Source organism: Corvus cornix, chromosome 6 (genome assembly GCF_000738735.6).
Source record: "Corvus cornix cornix isolate S_Up_H32 chromosome 6, ASM73873v5, whole genome shotgun sequence".
Classification (NCBI taxonomy): Eukaryota; Metazoa; Chordata; class Aves; order Passeriformes; family Corvidae; genus Corvus; species Corvus cornix.
In genome coordinates this window covers 16,576,145-16,597,862 of record NC_046336.1, presented here as the reverse complement: position 1 = coordinate 16,597,862, position 21,718 = coordinate 16,576,145, and the positions used below count along the sequence as shown (strand labels likewise).

At 36.0% G+C, this 21,718-nt stretch overlaps 1 protein-coding gene across 11 annotated transcripts in view; it reads left to right on the top strand.

The window, feature by feature from the left end:
- HECTD2 (HECT domain E3 ubiquitin protein ligase 2) overlaps nt 1–19,741 on the top strand; it is a 35,272-nt gene extending 15,531 nt beyond the window's left edge. For 2 of the 11 annotated variants that reach the window (XM_039553629.1, XM_020583832.2), the window contains exons 9-21: nt 484–632; nt 2,383–2,506; nt 3,237–3,333; nt 4,223–4,330; nt 6,176–6,308; nt 9,186–9,274; nt 10,312–10,470; nt 10,766–10,840; nt 11,723–11,810; nt 12,067–12,173; nt 13,352–13,467; nt 14,081–14,224; nt 17,199–19,741. In XM_039553629.1, coding sequence (XP_039409563.1) covers nt 484–632; nt 2,383–2,506; nt 3,237–3,333; nt 4,223–4,330; nt 6,176–6,308; nt 9,186–9,274; nt 10,312–10,470; nt 10,766–10,840; nt 11,723–11,810; nt 12,067–12,173; nt 13,352–13,467; nt 14,081–14,224; nt 17,199–17,319 — 1,510 coding nt within the window. In that variant the 3' untranslated portion in view covers nt 17,320–19,741. The other 9 variants (XR_005602154.1, XM_039553630.1, XR_005602158.1 and 6 more) reach the window with 9 other exon arrangements.
- Nucleotides 19,742–21,718: the final 1,977 nt, after the last annotated feature.

The window sequence follows — 21,718 nt, the reverse complement described above, 5'->3', positions numbered from 1 at the left end:
TCCCCTTCCCTATGTCCAGATATGCTTAAAATTGTGGTAAAATATTATTTCATTTGAACTGCATTTGCAAATAAGGTGTCCACTTTTGGTTAAGGATGCAATAGACATATGCTTTTAGTCTTAAAGCATTTATTAGAAATGGAAGCCATTAAAATAGGAATGCTCTTGTTTAGCATAGGCTATTTTAACCTGCCTACACATATATGTGTATTGTTGTGCTATTATGGAACTGGTGCAGCACGTAATTTAAAATGTGCACCTGGCACAAGCATATGAAGCATATGCCACTTTTTTATGTAAAAGGACCAAGTATCTCAAATCAGAATTCCTTAGTATTCAGAGTGTGGAGTGAAATAGATAAGGATTTTTTGTTTGTTTACTTAAAGTCAAGAACAGATAATGATTCTGTTGCTTTGAAATCTGTTAACAAACTCTAGTGTAGACAGTAATCACAAGAGACTAAGTGCAGCATGTTTGTTTTAGGATTTCACAGAAGAGGTTCAAGCAGGTGGTGGATAGGTTACTGCAATTTATTTCTTTACGGCTGTTTCCTGCAAAACCTGAGGAGTTTCCACCTATGGTGAAATGTACCTGGTGGATTCCATCAGCAACAAAAGTCCTGGCTTTATTTAGTAGGTATTTTGCTTGAACTCTGTATGCATCTATATGTTTATATATGTATATTTGTGTGTGTATATAAGGTTTGTTTTATACAGACACACACATATTGGGAGAGGATAGTTTTTAATGCTCCTCTTCTGGGGGAGACTAACAATGATTGTGGCATAGTATAAACTACAATAAAAGGCTAAAGAGTAGTAAGCAACAGAGTCTTCTGTTGTAAATCTTCCTACTCTCTTTCCAGTAGAGGCTCATTGCTGTGCACAGTTTTCCTGTGACAGCAACTGAAGATCTGTGGATACTGAAAAGCTAGAAGCAGAGAAACTCTCCAGCTTTCTGAGTATTTTGTGAAAGTCCTGCTTTCTCACGCAGGCTAGCTGAAAACAGTTTGGGTTTTTGTAAACCAAGACTTTATCTAACACTTGCAAGCTTGTTATGCAGTATTGTTATGGTACATTGGAGAAAATGTTTTGAAATGGGTGTTGTAGAGTCTTAACCAGTCATTCTGGGAGGTGGTTGATCAAGGGACCAATAATCTTATGCCATTCTAGTGAACCAAGATATATAAATGAGTCTGTAAGTTCGTAAAGGGTTCTCTTCTTTTGGACTTGACTCTGTGTCGTTATTCTCACCGTCCCTGGTACAACAGCGACATCGATCATTCAAACAAATCTACACAAGTGACCAATGGTTAAGGCTTCCCTTAGATTTATAAAAGAAACTCTTAAATGTGGAGCTGCCAGAATTTCCTCTGTAATTCACCTACCCCCACGGAACTATTTAGCATCTAAAGAAAGTTAGGCAATGCATGTGCCTCTTACATCCAAAACTACATCTTAAAAAAAGTATAAATCCCTGCTTGGCTCAACATAGAGCACAGCAAATTTGACTTCTGCAAATGTAAACCTTCTCAACTGCTGCCAAATGGTGATTAGAGCACTTTCTTTCTCCTTTTTAGGAGAAGACAAAACCAGAAATGAAAATTAAAATTGGAATTAAAATTTTTTCACTGTCAACTTAAGACTTTTACTTAAAAGTATTCTGCACAATCCTGCAGAGTTAGGTGCACAAGCTAAATTATCTAAAACAAGAGACATGTTTTATAATCATCTATGAAAGAGTTACTAGCTCCTTAATTCTGGAAAAAGAGCTATTTAGTAGATGAAAAGACACTACTTTGTGTCTGACAGACCAAAATTAAAGTATGCTGAAGTGTTAATAGAGAACTTACTGGCCATTTGACATTATGTGAATGTCATTGTATAATGAGATAGCTTAAATGTGAATTAGCTTTCTTCCTTTGGTCAACTACTTAATTTTTGTGCAGGTCTAGATGGTATACTGGAAAAAATGTAGATTTTCTAGCCATAGCTGCTTGAAATGATATGGATTTCTTAAACACTTTCATTTATCAAACTGCTTTTTTCATCAATTTCAGCAGAACATAGTGTCCTTTATCCATGAGACCTTAATTGAGTGTATGTCAGTTAGGAAGCTAGAATCAAACTGATGCTCCCTTATCATAAATGGGCAGAACTAGGGATTTACTGTTTTCTACAGCAATTAATGCGATGTCCTGTGGGGTTACGTTGTAGCTGTAATTCTGTAGTTAAGACTTGAGTTCTGTAGCTAGGTTATTAATTTTTCAGTATTATTTTAGACTTGGCTTAAAGTTTCTGAGATCACTGGTGCTCGTGATGCCGAGAAATGAGATATGCTGAATCCAGGTATTGTTTTAAAAGACTTCTGTGTTCTTTTTAGATGCTGCAAATAGTATGATTAGCCCTCCTATTATTTCATATACGGATTTCTATAATTCTACGCTTGATCATATTGATCTTATGGAAGAATATCATAACTGGCAATGCTATGGGAATTCTCACAGGTAAGAGGAATAACTGCATGTTTCTTGTTTGAGTAGTACTTCAAAGCACTGTGTCTAGTATATATTAAATATAGTGGATGGATAGTGTCTGTATATATGATATGCATACTGTTTATGTGTATGGAGATCCACATTAAATAATGTATTTTATTGAAAAATATAGCTAATATTTACTTGCTGCTGCGTGGATGTGAGATTGACTGGAATAAATCTCATTCTGTCTTTTCAAACTGGAGAAAATACGTAAAATATGGATGATAATAAAGTAAGTTTATTAATTACTGGCATAGACTTCTAACTGTGTCTTACTAAAGACATATTTTAGCCTCCAATACATTCATAGGCATTTTCCTTGCCTCTAGCAGCGGTTGGGGAAAACTTGGAGACCATAATTTGCTCCACTGAATCAGGTATTTCAGGCTACGCTTCTGTCTGATACCTGATAGTCTTCTTGAGAAGGAAAAAACCAACTAAACAAAACAAACCACACAAAACTCAAATGACAAAAGATAAGTATTATTAATTTCAGTTTCTAGCAGTACTTGCAAATAACAGTTTGTTCTACTGAATCAATTATTTCTATAAACAAAGTGAAAAAAAAGCAGCTATTTGCAAATTATTGTCAGTGGAGGGATTAGTTATGAATGATAATTCACTCCTGTATTCTTAAAATGAAAATAATATGCTAGATGCTAAAAAGAAAATATTTAATCTTCTTTTCTCTTGTTAGGTTTTCTTTCTGTCAATACCCATTTATTATTTCTATAGCAGCAAAAAAAGTTATTATTCAAAGAGACTCAGAACAACAAATGATAAGTATTGCACGGGTAAGTCCCTCAATGATAAATGTCTGTGTCTCATCCCCACCACAAGTATTTGTCAGACTGATATTACACATGACCTGTCATTACAACTTCTAGAATTTCTGACTACCCTGAAAAAGAACTTAAACCATTTTATTATGAATAGTCTACAAATGTCCATGCTGGGTTCTCTCAGTATTTTTTTTTGTGTACTTAGTTTCAGGATCCTTATAGATAGCAGTGTTGTAGAGAAAGAGTAATTGACTTACTTTTTTTCCTCTTTTGAGAAACCAGCATAACATGCTAGCATGTTAAATTAACAAGATGATTAAGGAAGAAAAATTCTGTGAAAATTTTGGACTGTTTTGTATTTTATTCTTTGAAGGTGTGTTGTCATGGAAGACCAAGATTCAGCTGTATACTTTCAGGTCATGGAAGAGGTACTGCTTCTGGGCAGCCTCTTCAGTTTGGAAAGAGGCGTTGTCTGCCTCCCTCAGTGCTAATTTTCTACAGGTGACAGGTGATACTCTTTCCCTCAGTGCTCTGTGTGGCAGCACCCCCACCTGTGCATTCCAGTCTTGCTGGATATGCCTTGTGAAGAGCTAATTAAAGCACAAGCCACTTTCTAGAATCTTATAGGTATATTTTTAACAATTTGGGAAGTAAAAAAAATTGTTGCACAATTGCCACCTTCTTGTTAAACCTCCCAGTAAGTTAGTTCAAACATAGTGTAAATGGTATCTGCAGTAGGAAAGAAATTTCTCTCCATCTCCTAGAAGATACTGAAGCAGTTACAATGTTAGGGAAATGTCTTTAATGCACAATACTGAGAAGTTTTTACAGTTAACAAGTGTGACACCTTTTTTTGAAATTAAGATACTGCATGTGTAATGTTTCCTTCTCATTCAAATAGCAAAGCCTTGTGGATAAAGTCTCTCGAAGACAGAAGCCTGACATGAATATGTTATTCCTAAATGTGAAAGTGAGGAGGACACACCTTGTCAGTGATTCACTTGATGAGGTAACAAAAAAATATAATTAAACTGTGTGTTGCTGCAGAGTAGCTATTGAACTTAGATTTCAATTCAGTAAGTCATATTTAAATCTTTTTCACTAAGAGATTGGGAATACCACTACATAATACTAAATAAAAAGAACTTCATTACTGTCAAAATTGCAGTGCTGCAGGACAGATTGGGCTAGACATTTTGAAATTCGTTTCCTATGCTCATACTGCTCCATAGCTAAGCCCATAACAAATATGCATACTCTGCACATGGTCTGTATTTGTGTTAGTAATTTTTGTGTTAAAAATACAGTGCACAATTATCAGATTATGTAGGACTTGAGTCCATGAAGCAGCATGAATAGGATGTGACTAATCACTAATGAGGTTGTTCTGTTCTAGTTCTTGGAATTTTTTATTCTTTTCCTTCTCTATCCTGTAAGAGTAATTTTAGGCTTTCTTTTCTTAAATTCTTAACTTGATTTTAACTAATTTGTCACATTCTTGAATGTAATTTTTCCTTTTTTAGAAATAAAACAGGTGTTTCCATTAAACTAGGCAATTGTTCAGTATCCACTGAACCTTGCTCATTAACATTATTTAATGAAATTTAGTTCTGTCTCTTTCTCAACATTGAGAACAGCCTGATAATACTGAAGAATAAGTCCAGGTAGTGAAAACAACATCACACAAATTATGATTACTCATGTCAGAAAATATAAGTTTAAGCTTTATTCTCCTATTTTAAAACCCGTCTATTTTGGCCTTTTCTCCTATGAAGAAATATGATTGGTAGTATTGCTTTCTCTCAGGCATTGTAGGCTTTTTACCACACTAAAATAACCAAGAGCAATTTCAGAAGTTTTTATAGTCAAAATATTCTCCTGTTTGTTTCTGGTGCTTTCTTCTACCCATCTCAGAGATGAGTAAGAACATATTATAGATTCATATTCTCAAAATTATGGGGAATGGCATGTGGAGAGGGAAGATGTCTTACTTTTATTTCAAATTTTAAAAAATAATTTGCAAAGAAAAATCACTTCAGATAATAAATAGCTTGTTTCAAGTAACACCAATACCTATAGTTACAAAATTTGTGTAATAGGAATTTACTTGAGCTGCTAGCAACATGGAGATTATTTTATCACAAGCGTACTCTTGACTGGTTTAAACATTTGCTCTGGAGCTGGACAGTAATTAATGTTTTAAAGAAAACTTGTATGGGGACTCAGTCTGAAAGATCACTGCTAATTGTAAAAGGCTGTAATCTAATTATTTGCAGGTTTTTTGTGGTGAAATGCTGTCTCTTAGGAAAAAGCAATGAAAAGAGCTTGTCACCATTGTCTGAAAAACAGTTTTATAAAGCAGCTGATACTTGCTGGCAGGAATCTTACACAGAACCAAATGGTGTCCAAATATTGAAAGTTTATCTTATTCCCTTATTTCTAAATATTTCCAAATTATGTCTAATTACTTTTTAAATTTGTCATTTCTTCCTGGTAGCACATCTTCTGTAAAAGGTAAAAAATTATACAGGTCTGAAATATTCCAGACAGACTCAATTCATTGCATCTAATTGCTTGTTAAGTCTATTTGTACACCACCTAACTTCTTTTCAAGCCCAGAGAGTGACACCATGTGCAAAGTAGTTGATGGTGTCAAGTAGTCATAATTGTCTTGCTTTGGCAATTCAGTCATTGTTTTAATATAGTTTTGACCTATTAGTAGAAAACTATGCAAATTAATAGTTTAGGCAAAGCAAGAGCAGTAGAATAGAGGCTGAGGTGTGTTCTCCATGGCTAGAAGTAGTGACAATATGTTAAATCTCCTTTTTCTTCTTCCCTACCTATTTCACAATAGCTAGCAAGGAAGAAGGCAGATCTGAAAAAGAAGTTAAAAGTCACATTTGTAGGAGAAGCTGGTCTTGATATGGGTGGCCTGACAAAAGAATGGTTTCTTCTTCTGATTCGGCAGATTTTTCACCCAGATTATGGTGAGTCCTCATAAATATTCTTAAGTACAATGTGCAAATTTGTTCAGACTCTTGTGTAAGCACTGCTCAGCAGTAATAGAAAAGTCTTTGCATTATAAATACTGTTTTCAGCACAAATCCAAAACATAGCCTTGTACTAGCTATCAGCTACGAAGGAAATTATCTCAGCCTAAACCAGCACAATGGTTTAGCAAATATTCAAGTGGAGATAAGGCCAAATGTATTGGTTTATCATCTACCATCCTTCACTATTTCTTCACATGCTGCATTTTCTCTTTCTGCCCTCAGTTGTCTTCATATTGCTAGTTTAGGGAGTTTTCCTGGTTTTTGTAAGTAGCTGCAGCTGGACACTGTTACTTTGGTCAGTTCTGGCAAACTGCTGACCTTGGTCTCCCATATATCCATGGGGTTTTTTTGGTGCTGATAGTTGCACTGAGAGTGCCTGCAAGTTCTGGTACTGTTTCTGTGATTAGGATAGGTAGAGGTTAGCTTTTACTTGAATCGTTGTCATCATATTGTCTGTTTGTGGTATCTGTGTGGCCAGTATTCTTAAAGGGGTCTGAAATAATCTCAGGAAAGAAAGGTCTTTCAGTTAGGAGCAGAGACAGTATAGGCAGGTGTGAGCCTGAATGAAAAAGCCTCCCTCTGCTGTTACCAGGACCTGTGAGCCTGTAATGACATGTCATGCCCAAGGGAAAAAAAAATAAGACTTTCTGGTTAAGTAGGAGATTGTAAGACATGAATGAGCAGTCATAAACAAGCAGTTCCATCCACTTGTGTTACAGTGATGTAGATGGATCTGGGTGAGTTTTATTCACCACTCTAATGAGCTTTCCTTTGGGCGTGGATACATTACTGATGACTTAGTGGGTTGAAGTGTGACCAGGATGGCTTTTAAATTGATTTCCAGGGACTTGAGCATAACACCTGAAAGTCATTGGTAGAATGCAAGAGCTTGCCTGTCTTTGCCTGGAAGTGTTCATGTGCCTTAAAATCATGGTCCTTTGTTGTTTATAGGACTACTTCTAAAGGTACAGAATTTTAAGTCATAAATATGTCATCGTATCTGCTGAGATTGTTATTTGCCTGTACCCTTTTTGTAGTAAAAAGGGGTCTGTGTCAAGACATGACGTTGGTGACAGCAACCTTAATAGGAAACAATTTACCCTGCAGAAAGCGTTCTGTAAGTTTGACAGTTCTGTTAGTAAAAATGCTGTCAGCAGAGCTTGGTAACTGATGAGTTTGGAAACATTCAGAGTAATATATTTTTTCACTATCTCTGGCAGGCTTCCTTACTTTAAAGTGTAAATTCTTTCATTGTTACGACTATCAGCCAAGTGTGGGAGGAGTTCAGAAATATTCTTGTCCCTTGGAAAGGGACTGTATCCTCTGCTGTCTTTAATGTTGAAGATGCAAATAACATGTCAGAAGCTTGGAAGGGAAAATGTCACTGTTCTTGCCCTTTCCAGGTTAACTGATTCTTCAGATTTAGCTGTGGAATTTAAAAATTCTTAATTAACTCAGCGCCTGCTTGTGTGTTTTGCAATGCTTTCTTTATCTTGGTGTGGACAATTAATAAATGGGATTCAAAACCTACTTTGCTCCAGCATCCCTATAATCTTTTAGTGTGTGAACCTTGCTCTGCCTTACATGCAGCTGTTCTGTTGTTTCTGGTAATGGCAGTGTCCAAACCTTTTGTGATGAGCACCTTTTTGAGCTGGAATTCAAAAGATAAATTGCTCAGGAGAGTGGGGGGAAAATCATGAAGGCAGTTCTTTGTCTGTAATTTGTCATAAGAACTAGATGTCCCTGAAACAAGTTGGATTTTCAGTCTTTGTTTTTTTATATCAAAAGGACTTTATTTTTTTTCATTTAAATATTTTTCACCAACTTTATCTTCAAACAGGGATGCAGTGAGCTGTTGCATGCAAGATGTGCTTAGAAGTATTCCTTGCTTTGGTTTGTACAGACCATGGCAGCAATAATAAACTTGGCCCATTCAATCCCAACAAACTGAAACAGTCCATCACGTTTTATCCCAATTACTTCTGCATTAGAGGCACGCTTGTGTGGAGTGTGTCTTGCTTCTCTGAGCAATACTTCCTAGGCATTTCAGAGCTGTTATCTGCTTTCATTATGTAGGATTTTACTTTCTGCCACTCTTTAAAACAGAATGTTCTGTATCTGACACAAATAGCAGTCAAACTCGTCTATACTCATGATTTGAGTAGGATCTAGCTTGTCATTTAGACCCATGAGTGGCTTTTTTAGGGTACATGTGGTTTGGGGCTTTTTTAACTTTTCTGGTATAATTTTTTGATAGAAAATATGAAACATACCCCTTTGCTGGTAGTGTGTGTATAACATAAACCATTTACAGTTTTCTGTTCCAAGAAGGTAAAGCTTACAGTATTTGTATCATGGGATTCATGCCAGCATTTTTAGGGATTGTCATCTGCTACTGACCTAGGAAGAAAGGAGGAAATAAGTGGGTTTACATTACAGTAAGTAAATTTTTGGTTAGACAGTTAATGTTTATGGCAGTACAGATGCTGGCGTGCAATGAAGAAACAGATTGTACAGACAGTGGAGAATATCCACAACTGGAGGCCCTGAAGAATGTGTTGCACCAGCACCCAGCAGGGCTGGTGGGCTTGAGCCCACTTGCTTGCTTCAGGCTTGGCACTGCCCTTGGTGCTCCCTCCCAAGCATCTTCCTGCAGACTCCTGCCGTGGTGGGAGCAGGGTCCTGGGAACAAGCATGGAGATGTGGGCACTCTGAGGAGCACTTCTAAGGGTGCATGGGTAAGAAAGGTGAGGCTTTGTACGACTTCTTACAAAGCTCAGGCTTTTTAAGGGCCACGTTGCCGTTGTGCAGGCATGTTCACCTACCACAAGGACTCGCACTGCCATTGGTTCAGCAGCTTTAAATGCGATAACTACTCGGAATTCCGTCTGGTTGGAGCCGTATCCTTTTCTGTCCGCTAGAATGTTCCAAACGACAGCCATTCGATGAGCTGGTGTGGGGAGGAAATAAGGCACTGGCTAGAGCTCCTTCAAAGGTTGTATATACTCCTGTGTTCCATTTAAAATGTATTTTTTTGAATATTGTTCAAGCAAGAACTAAAAATAGGAAGAAAATGGTGGTGTGTGGGTATGTGGTACATTTCACAGTCAGAAAATGCTAAATCGACGTTAAACATGCAACTTCTTTGTGTATAAGTTGTAATTTTTTATGTACTTAAGCCTCTTCAGTTTCTTTCAGTAAACATTAATGTGCCTGTGTGAAATAATACTTAATTTAAGTCCCCATTGAGCAGTATGTGGCTTTTGCCTATTTTATTACAAAATGGAAGCCACATGCTATTTTTAGCACAAGTTTATTTTCTAGGTTTTCTATTGTGCCTGTATATGAAAACCTAAGACAAATGATTTATGGTAGTATATGCTTATAACTCCACTGAGGTGAGGAAGTAGTGTCCCTTTACTGATTGCAGTTGGATCAGATGATGGTTGTAAGTCTCTTCTAACAGAACTATTCTATTCTTGTGAGAAGTTGAATTGGGATAGTTTCAAATTTGTTTCATGGGTTCCACTTAAATGTGCTAATGGATGAGCTGTAGTACCAGTGCAGGTTTTTCTTAATGCTTTTATATTTACTTAAAAGAAATAGTGCTTTTTTGAGCTCTCACTAAAAAAATACATATTTATCTTTCTCTGTTTTTATAACAATACTTTGGAAAAAATTATTGTAGATATTCTTGTATAGACTATTATGAAGAAGATTCTGAAGCATTCTGTCAATGTGCATCATTTGAACCATGTTAACCACTGCTTAACCGTAATGCAAAACTGCATTTAAAATTGTCAGTCCAGAAAAAATTAAATAATTTCCATTCCTTCTCTTTGTGGAGCATGACTCTTAGAATATTTTTTCCAAGCTGAAAAAATACTAACTATAATAAGGATGTGTCAGATTTGCCCTTAACATTTGACATATATAGCTTATGGGACTTGCTGTATATAACAGCATCACCTTGGATATTCGTTTCCCACCTTGCTGTTACAAGAAATTATTGAGTCCTCCCATTGTTCCCTGTGATCATAACACACTTGTAGGCATCTGTGGTGTCACATTAGATGACCTGTTTCAGATTATGCCTGTAAGTATTACATTTTTTAAGAGAAGAAATTATTGATATAAAACCTGATTTATTTATATTTAATGCTTGAGTTATGAACTATTTGAAAACAGCTTTTTTTTCAGCACAGGCTGATAAAGTCTCCTTTTCTTCTGCTGAAAACAGAAAATCTCAATGTTTTCTAGCATAGCATGCAGTTTAAATGTACAGCTTTTTCCAAGATACTTTCTGTATAAAACAATGCTTCTGGCACGTGTTTGCAAAGTGCATCACTTAGTTTTTTAGATTTACTAACAAGTTTTTTTTTTTATTGCAGGAATTGGCGCATGGACTAAGTGAACTTCTATCCTATGAAGGCAATGTCGAAGAGGATTTTTACTCAACCTTTCAGGTCATTAAGTGCACCAACCATAAGTGCTTCTCAACCTCATTCCGTGATTTTTCCCAGTGTTAAAATGGCAGTGGAGTGGCTCATTGCTGTGTGATTGCTGGTGGTTTGGAATATAACTGCACGGAGATCAGAGCTTGCTCCAGGGGCAGCGCTGCCCAGGATCTCTGGCTCCGCGATGAGACTCTGAGCTGTTGTTCCCTGGCAGCATGGGTGGATCCCAGTGCTCACGGCCAGGGTCACTTGGCCAGCTGCTGGTGCATTTCCAGCCCTTTGCTCTCCTTGACACCACCACCTTGCAATCAATGAGCAGGCTTGTGAAATTCATCTGGCTGCAAGACAATCCCTTTTCTGTCTAATGCAGAAGATAGTCAAAGCTTACTTGGTTATTTTATGCATTTTGTCCAGGAAATCTCACTTCAGCAGTAGCCTGTTTTTACAGTTTTGCCTGACCTCTGTGTTGTAACTGCTATTTCAGTTAAGGAAGCCTTTTTCAGTTACTCTTCATTTCAGAACACACATACTAGTTAATGAAATTTCATATTGGTGGTACTTAGCTCCTAGGTGAACTACATCAGAACAAATACCTTCTTAATTGTATTCGCTGTTCCTATACTGTTCTTTTGTATGAAAAACTCCATGGCTCCAGAGACTGCAGGTCAGTTTGACATGCCACTATGAAACAGGGTTGATATTCTTTGAATACTAATTTTCTGAGCAATGTGTTGAAAATTATAATATTTAACTTGTAAAAACCTCACAACTCTCAGAATTGCAGCATTTGCTGAAGAGAGAGAGGAAATACATGACTTCATACAAGCTTTGTTGTTTGTAAGTGTAGGAGTTCATTTTCCAGTGCTGACCTTGACTCCTCTTTTTCTGTAGGTTTTTCAGGAAGAATTTGGTGTTATAAAATCTTACAACTTAAAGCCAAATGGAGATAAAATTCCAGTCACAAATCGGAATAGGAAAGGTATTTCAGTGTATATTAACTACACATACTTTGCAGATTTAAGTTTGTCCTTTTTCTCCTTTCTATAAGCCTAGGTTTTCATTAATGAAGTGTGAAAATGAAATGGCTGTAGTTCTTTCTGGTATGCCTACCAATTTAATGGTATCTAAAATTAAATGCATTCATTTTTCATAATTTCACTACAATTTTGGAAACCAGAACAGGTGATTGATTAAAATTATTATCGTGTAACAATTTTTTTTTTTTTTTTTTTTAGAATATGTGCAGCTCTATGTTGATTTTCTTCTCAATAAATCAATCTACAAACAATTTGCAGCTTTCTATTATGGATTTCATAGTGTCTGTGCTTCATATGCATTACTGGTAAGAGTAAAGTGAAACATAACTCTTCACTTCTATTTCAAGTATTTGACAATGACTTAACTAAACTAAAACAAATTGCTCTGGATGATTTTAAGACTTGGAAAGAGTCTTGATTGATCAACAGACTTGATTAGTCCAACATAAGTAGAAGAAATGAATCAGGTAATCGACTGCTCTCTGTAGTGTTTCATTGCAAAGAGATAAAGCTCCAGAAGACAGGTTTATTACTATGTATTCACAGACACTTCACAGGCTCTCCTGTGAATGTTTACAAGGTTTCTTTGTATTCCCTACATTTAGGAACTGCAAAACAACTGTGTCTGAGGGCTCCTGAGTGACTCCTCTGAAAACATCTATTGCTTTTTGCAGGAAGAACACTCAGTAAAGCTGAGATTAAACATTCTTCTACTTTCAGTCCTGTTTGGCTGTTGGAATGATTTTGTAATTTACAGCATCCCTTCTGCACTGAGAAAGAAGAGGCAGTTTCAATTTGCCTGGTATTTTCTAAATTCCAGTGACACCTGGCAGCAAAGCAAGTTTTGCCCAACCACAGGGAAGGTTCTAGAAGGACAGTGAGATTCCATTGAAATGCCATGACATGCGTCCATGCAGCTTGATGAAGGGGTAGTAAATGAATAAGTAGGTTCTGCAGGTGTAAGTTTAGTGGGTATTAAACATGGTTTATTGTTATAAGGATTCACTTTGCACAGCAGTGTGTACAACTAAGAGTCAAGTCCTGTCAGCCTCTGCTGCTCAGCTACCCACACTAGGACTTGTCAATGAAGTGGAAGTTGAAATCAAAATTGACATCAAGACCCTCCCTCTGGATTCCAGATGTACAAACTTAATTTTCTTCCCGACCCATTTGTAGTCTGATCAGATGACAGGCAAGTCAGTGTAATAATTGTAAGAATGATGAAGAAGTGAAGAGCAAAATATGCTGAAATATTGTGTTATCCTGTAATTAAGCTTTCTACTATATACAGCAGTAAGAGATTCTTCAAAGTGCTGAGGGATTAATCTTTCTATAATCAGTGTGTATCCAAGTTAGAGACTTAAAATGAATGATATTCTGTTAATTTTTCTATAATGACAAAATAAAAATGTAATCTTAATCTAGTAGCATAATTTCTCATCTTTTTAAAAAAATTAAACTTTTTTTCCTTGATTTATGGCAGCTACTTCGTCCAGAGGAGGTTGAAATACTTGTCTGTGGCAGTCCTGAACTGGATATGTCTGCTTTACAGCGAAGTACCCAGTATGAGGGCTACCAAAAAACTGATCTTACTATACGGTAGGCCTGGGTTTTTATTCTAATTACCGAGTTTAAAACATCATGGAATGTTAGACTTCCAACAGTAATCTCTTCAAGGGTAATCTGAGAATGACTGAAGTTTTAGAAACCTATTTCCAAGTAACACAAGGACACTACTAAATTATCATAAGTAGGAAGAATTAGATCCTTAATGGTATGTGTTTACTGAATATCCTTAAAAGATTATGAGCACATTGAAGTAGAGTAGTTTGAAAAGAAAAGCTCCAAATCCTGCATATGAAATCTCAGTATTTTTATTATCCAATCTTCTAAAAATACTTTTTTGCCCAATTCTCTTTGATACTAAGGACATTTATATTAGTGAGTAGAAGGCATTTATATTTTTATAGATAAGTGGCTTGAGGCATCTTTTGGCAAGACATCATTCCAAAATTAATAAAACATTGTACTTGTCAATTTGTTGGGAATTTAACCTTGTATATTGGGGTACTACTGATGTCCTATATATTAATTAAATTATTGGTAGGTGATATTTATCATGTAGAACTTGTGGTTTTATTATCATCTTCACACTATTTTTTTACTATGTTGCATCTTTCAACATTTTCTTCTCCCTCTGCCCTGAGCATAGATACTTCTGGGATGTAGTACTTGGATTTTCTCTAGACCTTCAAAAGAAGCTGCTACATTTTGCTACAGGAAGTGATAGAGTACCTGTGGGAGGAATGGCTGATCTGAATTTCAAGATTTCAAAGAGTGAAACATCCACTAATTGGTAAGTAATGTTTTGGATTTTTAAATTTTTTTTCATTAACCTGTTTCCCAAGAGTCCTTATTGCTCTTGAATGTCTTTTTAAAGAAGAGTAAACTAATGTGCTGAAACATAGATTTAGAAGAAACATAAAGATTTTGGTTACAGTCTAGCTGTGTTGAAATTAGTTAGAATAGGATGGAATTTGGGCCCAGCTAAGAGTTAAGAGAGCTGGACCTGAAATGGGTTTAAGATGTTAGTAACTGATTACCAAATAACTGATGACCTGTCATTTATATGTTTGCTTAGCTGTGCTTAGAACGAGGAATAGAAACATTGGTAAGTTGGTGTAGGGAACAAGGACAATCACCAATTTCCTCCCTTGGTGGGAACCCGTTCAAAAGTCACACAGGAGGAAACTTAGAGGTCACTAAAGTAACTAGGATTGTTAAAGTTCAGAGAGGCGAAAAGGTCAAACTGAGGAAGATGAGTTACTTCATCTTTTTAAGACCACTGACCCAATTCAAGACCACTGACTCAATTCAGAGCACACACTACGAACGCTTAATGACATGTAAGCTCATTTCCATACAAAGCGGAGAATGGGAGGTGTTAATGTTATGAATATGCATTTGTATTTTGGATATTCATAATGTTTGGAAATAAAAGGTATTGTGTTTGCTTGGATCAGGGCCCTGCATCTTAGGGAGCTATCCCACGCAGTGCCTGGCGCCAAATAAACATACACTTTCTAACTCTAAACTGTTAGAGAGTTTTTGTCCGTCTCAGTTGGATATCGGTATTAGATCGATATTCAGATTTTGGTAAAGCAGTGCAAGGAAGAAACTGCATGGACTCCTTTAGTTTGCCTTCAAGTATACCCATTTATTGATTGCATAGATTTAAAAGTTGTTTTTCCAGTCAATGTTTACATTTGAGGACAGTAATTATTTATAGTGATTATTTACATGTTTTCAATTCAAATAAATTATGTATTTAATCATTCCTAACATGGCAGCTGACCTAATGAAAATATACCTTGAACTACCGTGAATTTTCCTGAATTTGTTGCATTTGATGGCATTATTTATCACAACCTCTGCAGTTGCAGAAAATGCTTGCATTCTGTCTTGATGGTCTAAATAAGAATTTCAGCGTGTGGCTGTGAGGGTGTGCAGCATTCTTTAGAGCCTCTGGTGAGTGGCTGATACAGAAGGTGCTCAGAAGATACAGGAGCAAAGCAGTCTTGCAATTTCATTGTGATTAATTTGTTCATACCAAGTTCATATGCTTCTGGCAGCGTTTTATTTTGTGTTGAATTTACTTGGGATACACTTTCCTATTAGTATTTTTCTTCTTAAGACTGGAGAAAGTTTAAGCGATTTGAAAACTGTATGGAAAAACTTGCTGCTCTGAAGCTCACTGTGAAGCAGTAATTACTGGCTTTATCTAGATTTCCCAAACATTTAGAGTAATCAAAATACTTAAATGGAACTATATTTTTCAAAGTCTGAATTCTGCTGGGTTTTCTGTGAAGAGCTGATCTAAATGCATAAACATAATACATTTTGAGTTTTTTTAAATTGAATTTATCTCATTACTGAGGTATTTCTAATGCTTTTCTCAATGATCTAATGACTGGTTCCAGTAACATTAAAGGAACATGAAGATCAGATGAAAAATGAAGAAAAATCAGTCAACATTGAATCACTCTTTATGTTTCTTCTGTAAATTGTTCTTTTTCTTAAAAATGAGAAAATGTGTTTTGAAATAGCGTGCATTTTAAACGGCTGTAGGGTCTGTGTTTTGCAAGATAATTGTTGCTGTCAGACTGCCTGCACAGGAATGAATGTAGACACCATCATCATACTGCTCACACAATAGGATCAAAGAATTTAATAGCAATAAAAATTGTCAAATTAATAAAAGCTTCTCAACTTTCTGAAGCCAAGACTCCAGTCCAATTAACAGCTCTTTGCTGATCATTTAAAGGGCAGGGAGGGGAAAGTAGCTTGGGTTTCAAGACTTGGGGGTTCCACCCCCTTTTGAGAGTGTTTGCCAATGATCAAAGGCCAAGTTGGGGTCATTCAAAAGACTGAGGGATTAAATTAAAAGAGATCTAGAGGGCTTTTGAGTCACATAATAAAATAGGTGTGTCCAGATTTAATACATTTTTCAGTGTGTTTTCCAAATGTCAGGTTGAGCTTCAGCTTGTTGTCTTTCTCCTGTCTCCTCCTACAGCAGATTACTTGAGGGGCGAAGTCTATATCCTTGACTATATCCGTGTGTGTCCTCCAAGTCACTTGAGAATTTAAAGGGCAAGGAGTTCCTGTAGCTTTTTATCACCTGTGGTTCATCAACTTAAGCTATTCTAGGGAGAAATAAAGTTTCCAGTGTTTTAGTCAGGCATTCCTTAGTCCTACCTGCAATACGTATATTCAAGCTCTTTCTCAGGAGAAACTTGGAACTGAAAGTGTTGGTATAGCTGAGACCAGAATTTGTGAACTGTTGTTTTTCCAGCATTTCATCATTTCTTCAGAGCTCCCCACTTAGGTCTGTAAAGATGTGTTCTACCAGGCTGTATTCTGTATCCTCACAGATACCTAACTGTGGTTCTTCTAGGTGTGTCTGTACCTACTGCAGGACCCAGCTTCCTTTTCCATGTTGTGGATTCTGACTATACCCAGATTTTGTGTTTAGAGAAGTCATGTAGTACCTGGAGTTTCCATAATCCAGAAGGGAATGTTTCCAACTTGAAAAAAAAATTAAGATGGGGGAGGGAGTTGCAGGCAAACAAGTTCACCTTAGGTACTTATGACCAGCAGTGGTGTTACTTGCATTCAACAGAACTTGAACCACCATTAGGATAAATGTTCCTTTTACAGGATTTCCTACTTAAAAAATAATTAACTGAAAATGTGTAGGCAATTGGCAGTGTTCTGGTTCTATTGCATTATTATTAAATGTGTTTTGTTGGGTATTTTTTAAATTATTTTAGGTTACCTGTGGCCCATACCTGCTTCAACCAGCTTTGTCTCCCTCCTTACAAGAACAAGAAGGAACTGAAGCAAAAGCTGATCATTGGCATTTCAAATGCAGAGGGGTTTGGTCTAGAATAAGATTAAATACTCCAAGAACAGCATTTTTATGTAGCATTCACTCTCTTCTGATTGTGCCTTTAAGCTTTTCATTTTTATGTCTCTTGATACTGTGCCAGTTTTATCTCATTTAGTTAAATTTTTTTTATTAAATATGAAGTGTATGTTTTTTCTTGAATGGCAAAACATCTACTGCTTGCTTTGTCACAGAAAGTAGCTTTCTTTGTACAAATGCTCGTCTGTTTGAAAAACAAAACCCAACTAAGACAATTCCCAAGTTTTAGGTTTTTCTTAATAGCACTTTATCATTAATCATAATTCCTTTACATCAAGGTATCTCACTGGGAGATAATATACAGAATATTTCTCTTAGTTAATCCCAGTGGTAGATTGTTTTCAATTAACATTAATAATAGAAAAAAAAATAACATCAGCATGTAGCCATTTTTTTCACAAAGGCAAATAGGAATTTTAGTATTTATAAAATGTATGTAGTTTTATTATTCTGGTTTTCCTTCTCAGTGAAACCAGCTGTCTAAGAAGTATGTAAATAACTGCCTGTGAAGAAATAGGGTTTTGATAGTGCCATTTACTGCTATAAAATTATTTTTTATGAATAAGAGGTTTTAGATGTTGTATATTCAGCTTTTACACTTGACTGTACAAGAGAGTTAAAAGGTATTTTTTCAGCTTGAGGGGATTCAAGTTCAAGCTACAGGTATTAAGGAACTTGTGTGTTCATTCTTAATAGCAAACTAGCCAGATCTACTGTAGCATTATAGTAAACAAAACTAGATATTTAAAATAAATTCCGCATCTGGTGAAATGCTTTAGGAAGAGAATTATATCCACAACACATGGAAAACTGATATAGTGTATCATGCTATCATTTTTTGCAGCAACTTTGCTGAAAGTCGTAAATAAGCTCTGACAAAAGTGAGTACAATAACACTGCAGAAAAATATTTCAACTTTCATTAACTTGGAGACCAGCATTTAAAAACAATGTTTTGTGTTTTTCACTGCACAAACTACGTGAAAAGAGTTCTTGGTATGTCTGCTCTGAGTTAGTAAATTAGCAGCTGGGGAAGAAATGGTTCTAAAATACTGAAATAATTGTAAGTCTGGGTTTTATTCATTAAATGGAAAGAATTTATGAGCATGCAGTATTGTATTTTTAAATATGCATAGCTACTGTGTGTTCTGTAGATTTTTCTTTCAGCTGAATAAGGCCCAGATCATTTGAGACACTTAGGCATCTAATTTGTCAGCTTTCCCCATTGACTTCTGCTGGGGCATGGATGCATAAATATCTTGTAGTGTCTGTTCTCAAATACTATATTAGTCTTCTTTTCTCTCTCTGTATTATTTACATACAATCAACAGATTTACAAATTAATCTGCCTAATTCATGCTTTCAAAGCTGTTGTGGATATTCTTCAATAACTAAGTGTAAATTTTATTTTTTCCTTTCTCCTAGAAAAGTTACTGGTGATTTTACTGATTTTAAAGGCAGAGATAAATACTAGGATATTTTAGAATATTTGGCACTTTATTCGTTGTGCTGTTCTTGATACAAATAATAAAATTTCCATTGACTTTAGCCTGGAACTATACTAGGTTAGCACAAAGAGTGTTAAAAGCAGTGCTGAAAAATTCTGCATTTTTACATTGTATGTCCCAAATGGAGATTTTAAAATAAATCTTAACTTGCTGGATTTCAGGTGTTAAGAAATAAATTAAGCTTTCCCTGTTGCACTGGATGAACTAGATAGCTGCAAGCAATGTTAAATTTCTAACAGCTGAATATGGATGTAAGTAAGAAACCTGGAAGCAAACACCTACCCCCATTCCTCTCTCTGTAGAATTGGATTCATAAAAGGTTGGCTTATGAATAAATAGCTATACAGTTTATCTGAAAACATGGCAAATTAGCCAAAATATTTTTTTAAGGCTTAAGCCCACTTTTAATAACTATTTCTCTACTATTGTTAAAATAAAAGCTTTATCTTTTCTCATTTTCACTGAATTGCACTTTGCCTTCTGTTTAGTTTTATTTATTGGAGCTTTTTTTGAGATAATGTGTAATATTACCTCAGAATTCTAAAAATGCTATTGTATTTGCATCAGTTTTTAAATCAGATTGTCATTCAAAGACATTTTATATATTTCCTGATGTTGATAAATAGTAAATTTTGTATTTGTTAAATGAAAGCATTGCACTGTATTTATGAAATAAGCCTCTGATAATTTTAAAACTTTTATTCAATGATGTTTTGTTGTTCCTGTGTCTTGCCCTGTAACCTAGCAAATCTTTTTTTATCTTCATCATTGTTTTGTACTGTACAAAAGAAATCTGGTTTGTACAAACTTGTTCATTACTAAGTATCTATTTTTATGTATCAAAATTGTCCAGTCATTAAATCAAATAATTCAATTGCTGACCTCACTTGTATGATTTCAGATTTTCAAAACTGGTCATAATGGGTTTAAAATTATGATCAACCTCTCTGCTTTTGGTTTATTTTTCTTTTGAAAAGTTCTCTGTACCGTAACTGTTCCGCTAAAACATTGCATGGCTCACTGAAAAGAAACTAAGTTTCAACAACCAGACATACACCAAGACTTATATTTCATATTTACAGTCAAAATTACAGATGTTCTGGTGTATCCCATGGTGTAATAATGCTGTAAAATAGCGTGGATCCTCCTCATGGATCCAACAACTGGGGTTGTTCCACGGGGAGAAGAGAAGGCTCTGGGGACTTGTCATTGCAGCCTGCCAGTACCTTAAGGGGGCTCATAAAAAGGAGGGAGAGGGACTTTTGATATGGGCAGATAGTAAGAAATGGTTTTAAACTGAAAGAGGGCAGTTTTAGATGAGATGTTAGGAAGAAGCTCTTTCTTAGTGGACAGATGGTGAAGCACCAGAACAGGTTGTCCAGAGAAGTTGTGGATGCGCCATCCCTGGAAGTGTTCAAGGCCAGGCTGGATGGAGCCCTGAGGAACCTGATCTAGTGAATGGCATCCCTGCCAATGGCAGGGGGCTTGGAACCACAAGATCTTTAAGGCCCCTTCCAGCCCAAGCCATTCTATAATTCTGTGATTCTAACTTAATTTTCCTTATTTTGTTTACTACCTCGGTTACAAGATTACTTGGAGGTGCAAGAAGAGGCAAAGCCACAAGCTGTTGTATGTTTTATCTTTCTTTTTTTTCTGCCTAATTTGAACATTAAAATCAGAAGGGACAGGTAACAAGACCATTGTGCTTTCATCACAGGTCCTGATCACAGAACTGTTACCTTTGTACCACTCAAGTTACCTACAGATGGCAGCAAAGATGAAGACTGAAACAGTTTAATGAGAGGTCAGACGTTCCTCTTAACAGTAGATATTATAAATGCACATAATGAAGAAAAAAGTCATATCTTATAAATGTATATCACAAATAATTGCGGATTTGCAAAGTCAGCAAATATAAATTGGTTTTTAGCAAACAAATATGGAGAAAGGAGAAGCAGCTTCTTGGAACTAGTGCTGGGGTTTGAAAGTGTCTTTTCTTTCCATGAAGAGTTCCGTAATGTGTTTTTGAGACCAGTAAAAGACTCTGGCAAAACCTCAGAGAGGAGATTGATTCTAGCTGATCTCTGACCAGTCAACAGCCTCAAGACTGATATTTGGAAAGAGCTTAGCAAGCCTGGCTTGCCTTGTCCTGTTTCAGCCAGGGATCGAATGGCTGGTGCTGGGGCTTAGAATACTTGATTTTTTGGCCAAAAGTGGTGAGATTCCTTCTCTGTAGTTATAGTTGGTGTTGGTACTGGTTGACTTGCTCCAGAAGCAAATATTATACCCACTGTTAATCTTCATAGCTGTGGTATTTAATATTCTTTCAGAACCCCTTCTTGAAAAAATTAAAATATCTTAAAGGTCCCTCAAAGCCTCTGTTTTCATGTCCTGACTGTCAGGCAATAATGTGTTTTTCCTTCTAGAGCACCTAGTTCTCTTCCAATAAATTTGTTTGGGTCAAGTAACTTTTCAGTCTATTTCTAATTTATTTTTTTACTTCAGGGTCTGTACTGGTATATGTGTTACTGAAATTCCTTGCACTTTTAAATATTCATAGTGTATAAGAAAATAATAACAAGATGGCCTGGACTGACAAAGCTGTTTCACTTGTGTTAGAAATGTTCTAATTAATAGTGAAGTAGGTTTTGTTGTTAAATTAATGAGCAAAAATGGCCCCTAGAGATCTGCACCTTTCAAATTGTTAATTAAGTTCTTCCTGAATTCTTTAAACCCCAATGGCTTTATGTAAAATACAACAGATCAAGGAAGATGGAGAAATTTTTTCTGATAATCTGGTGAAGTAGTTGCTCATTAGACCCTGGAAGAGTGGGAGAAGTTCACATAAGTTGGGCAAA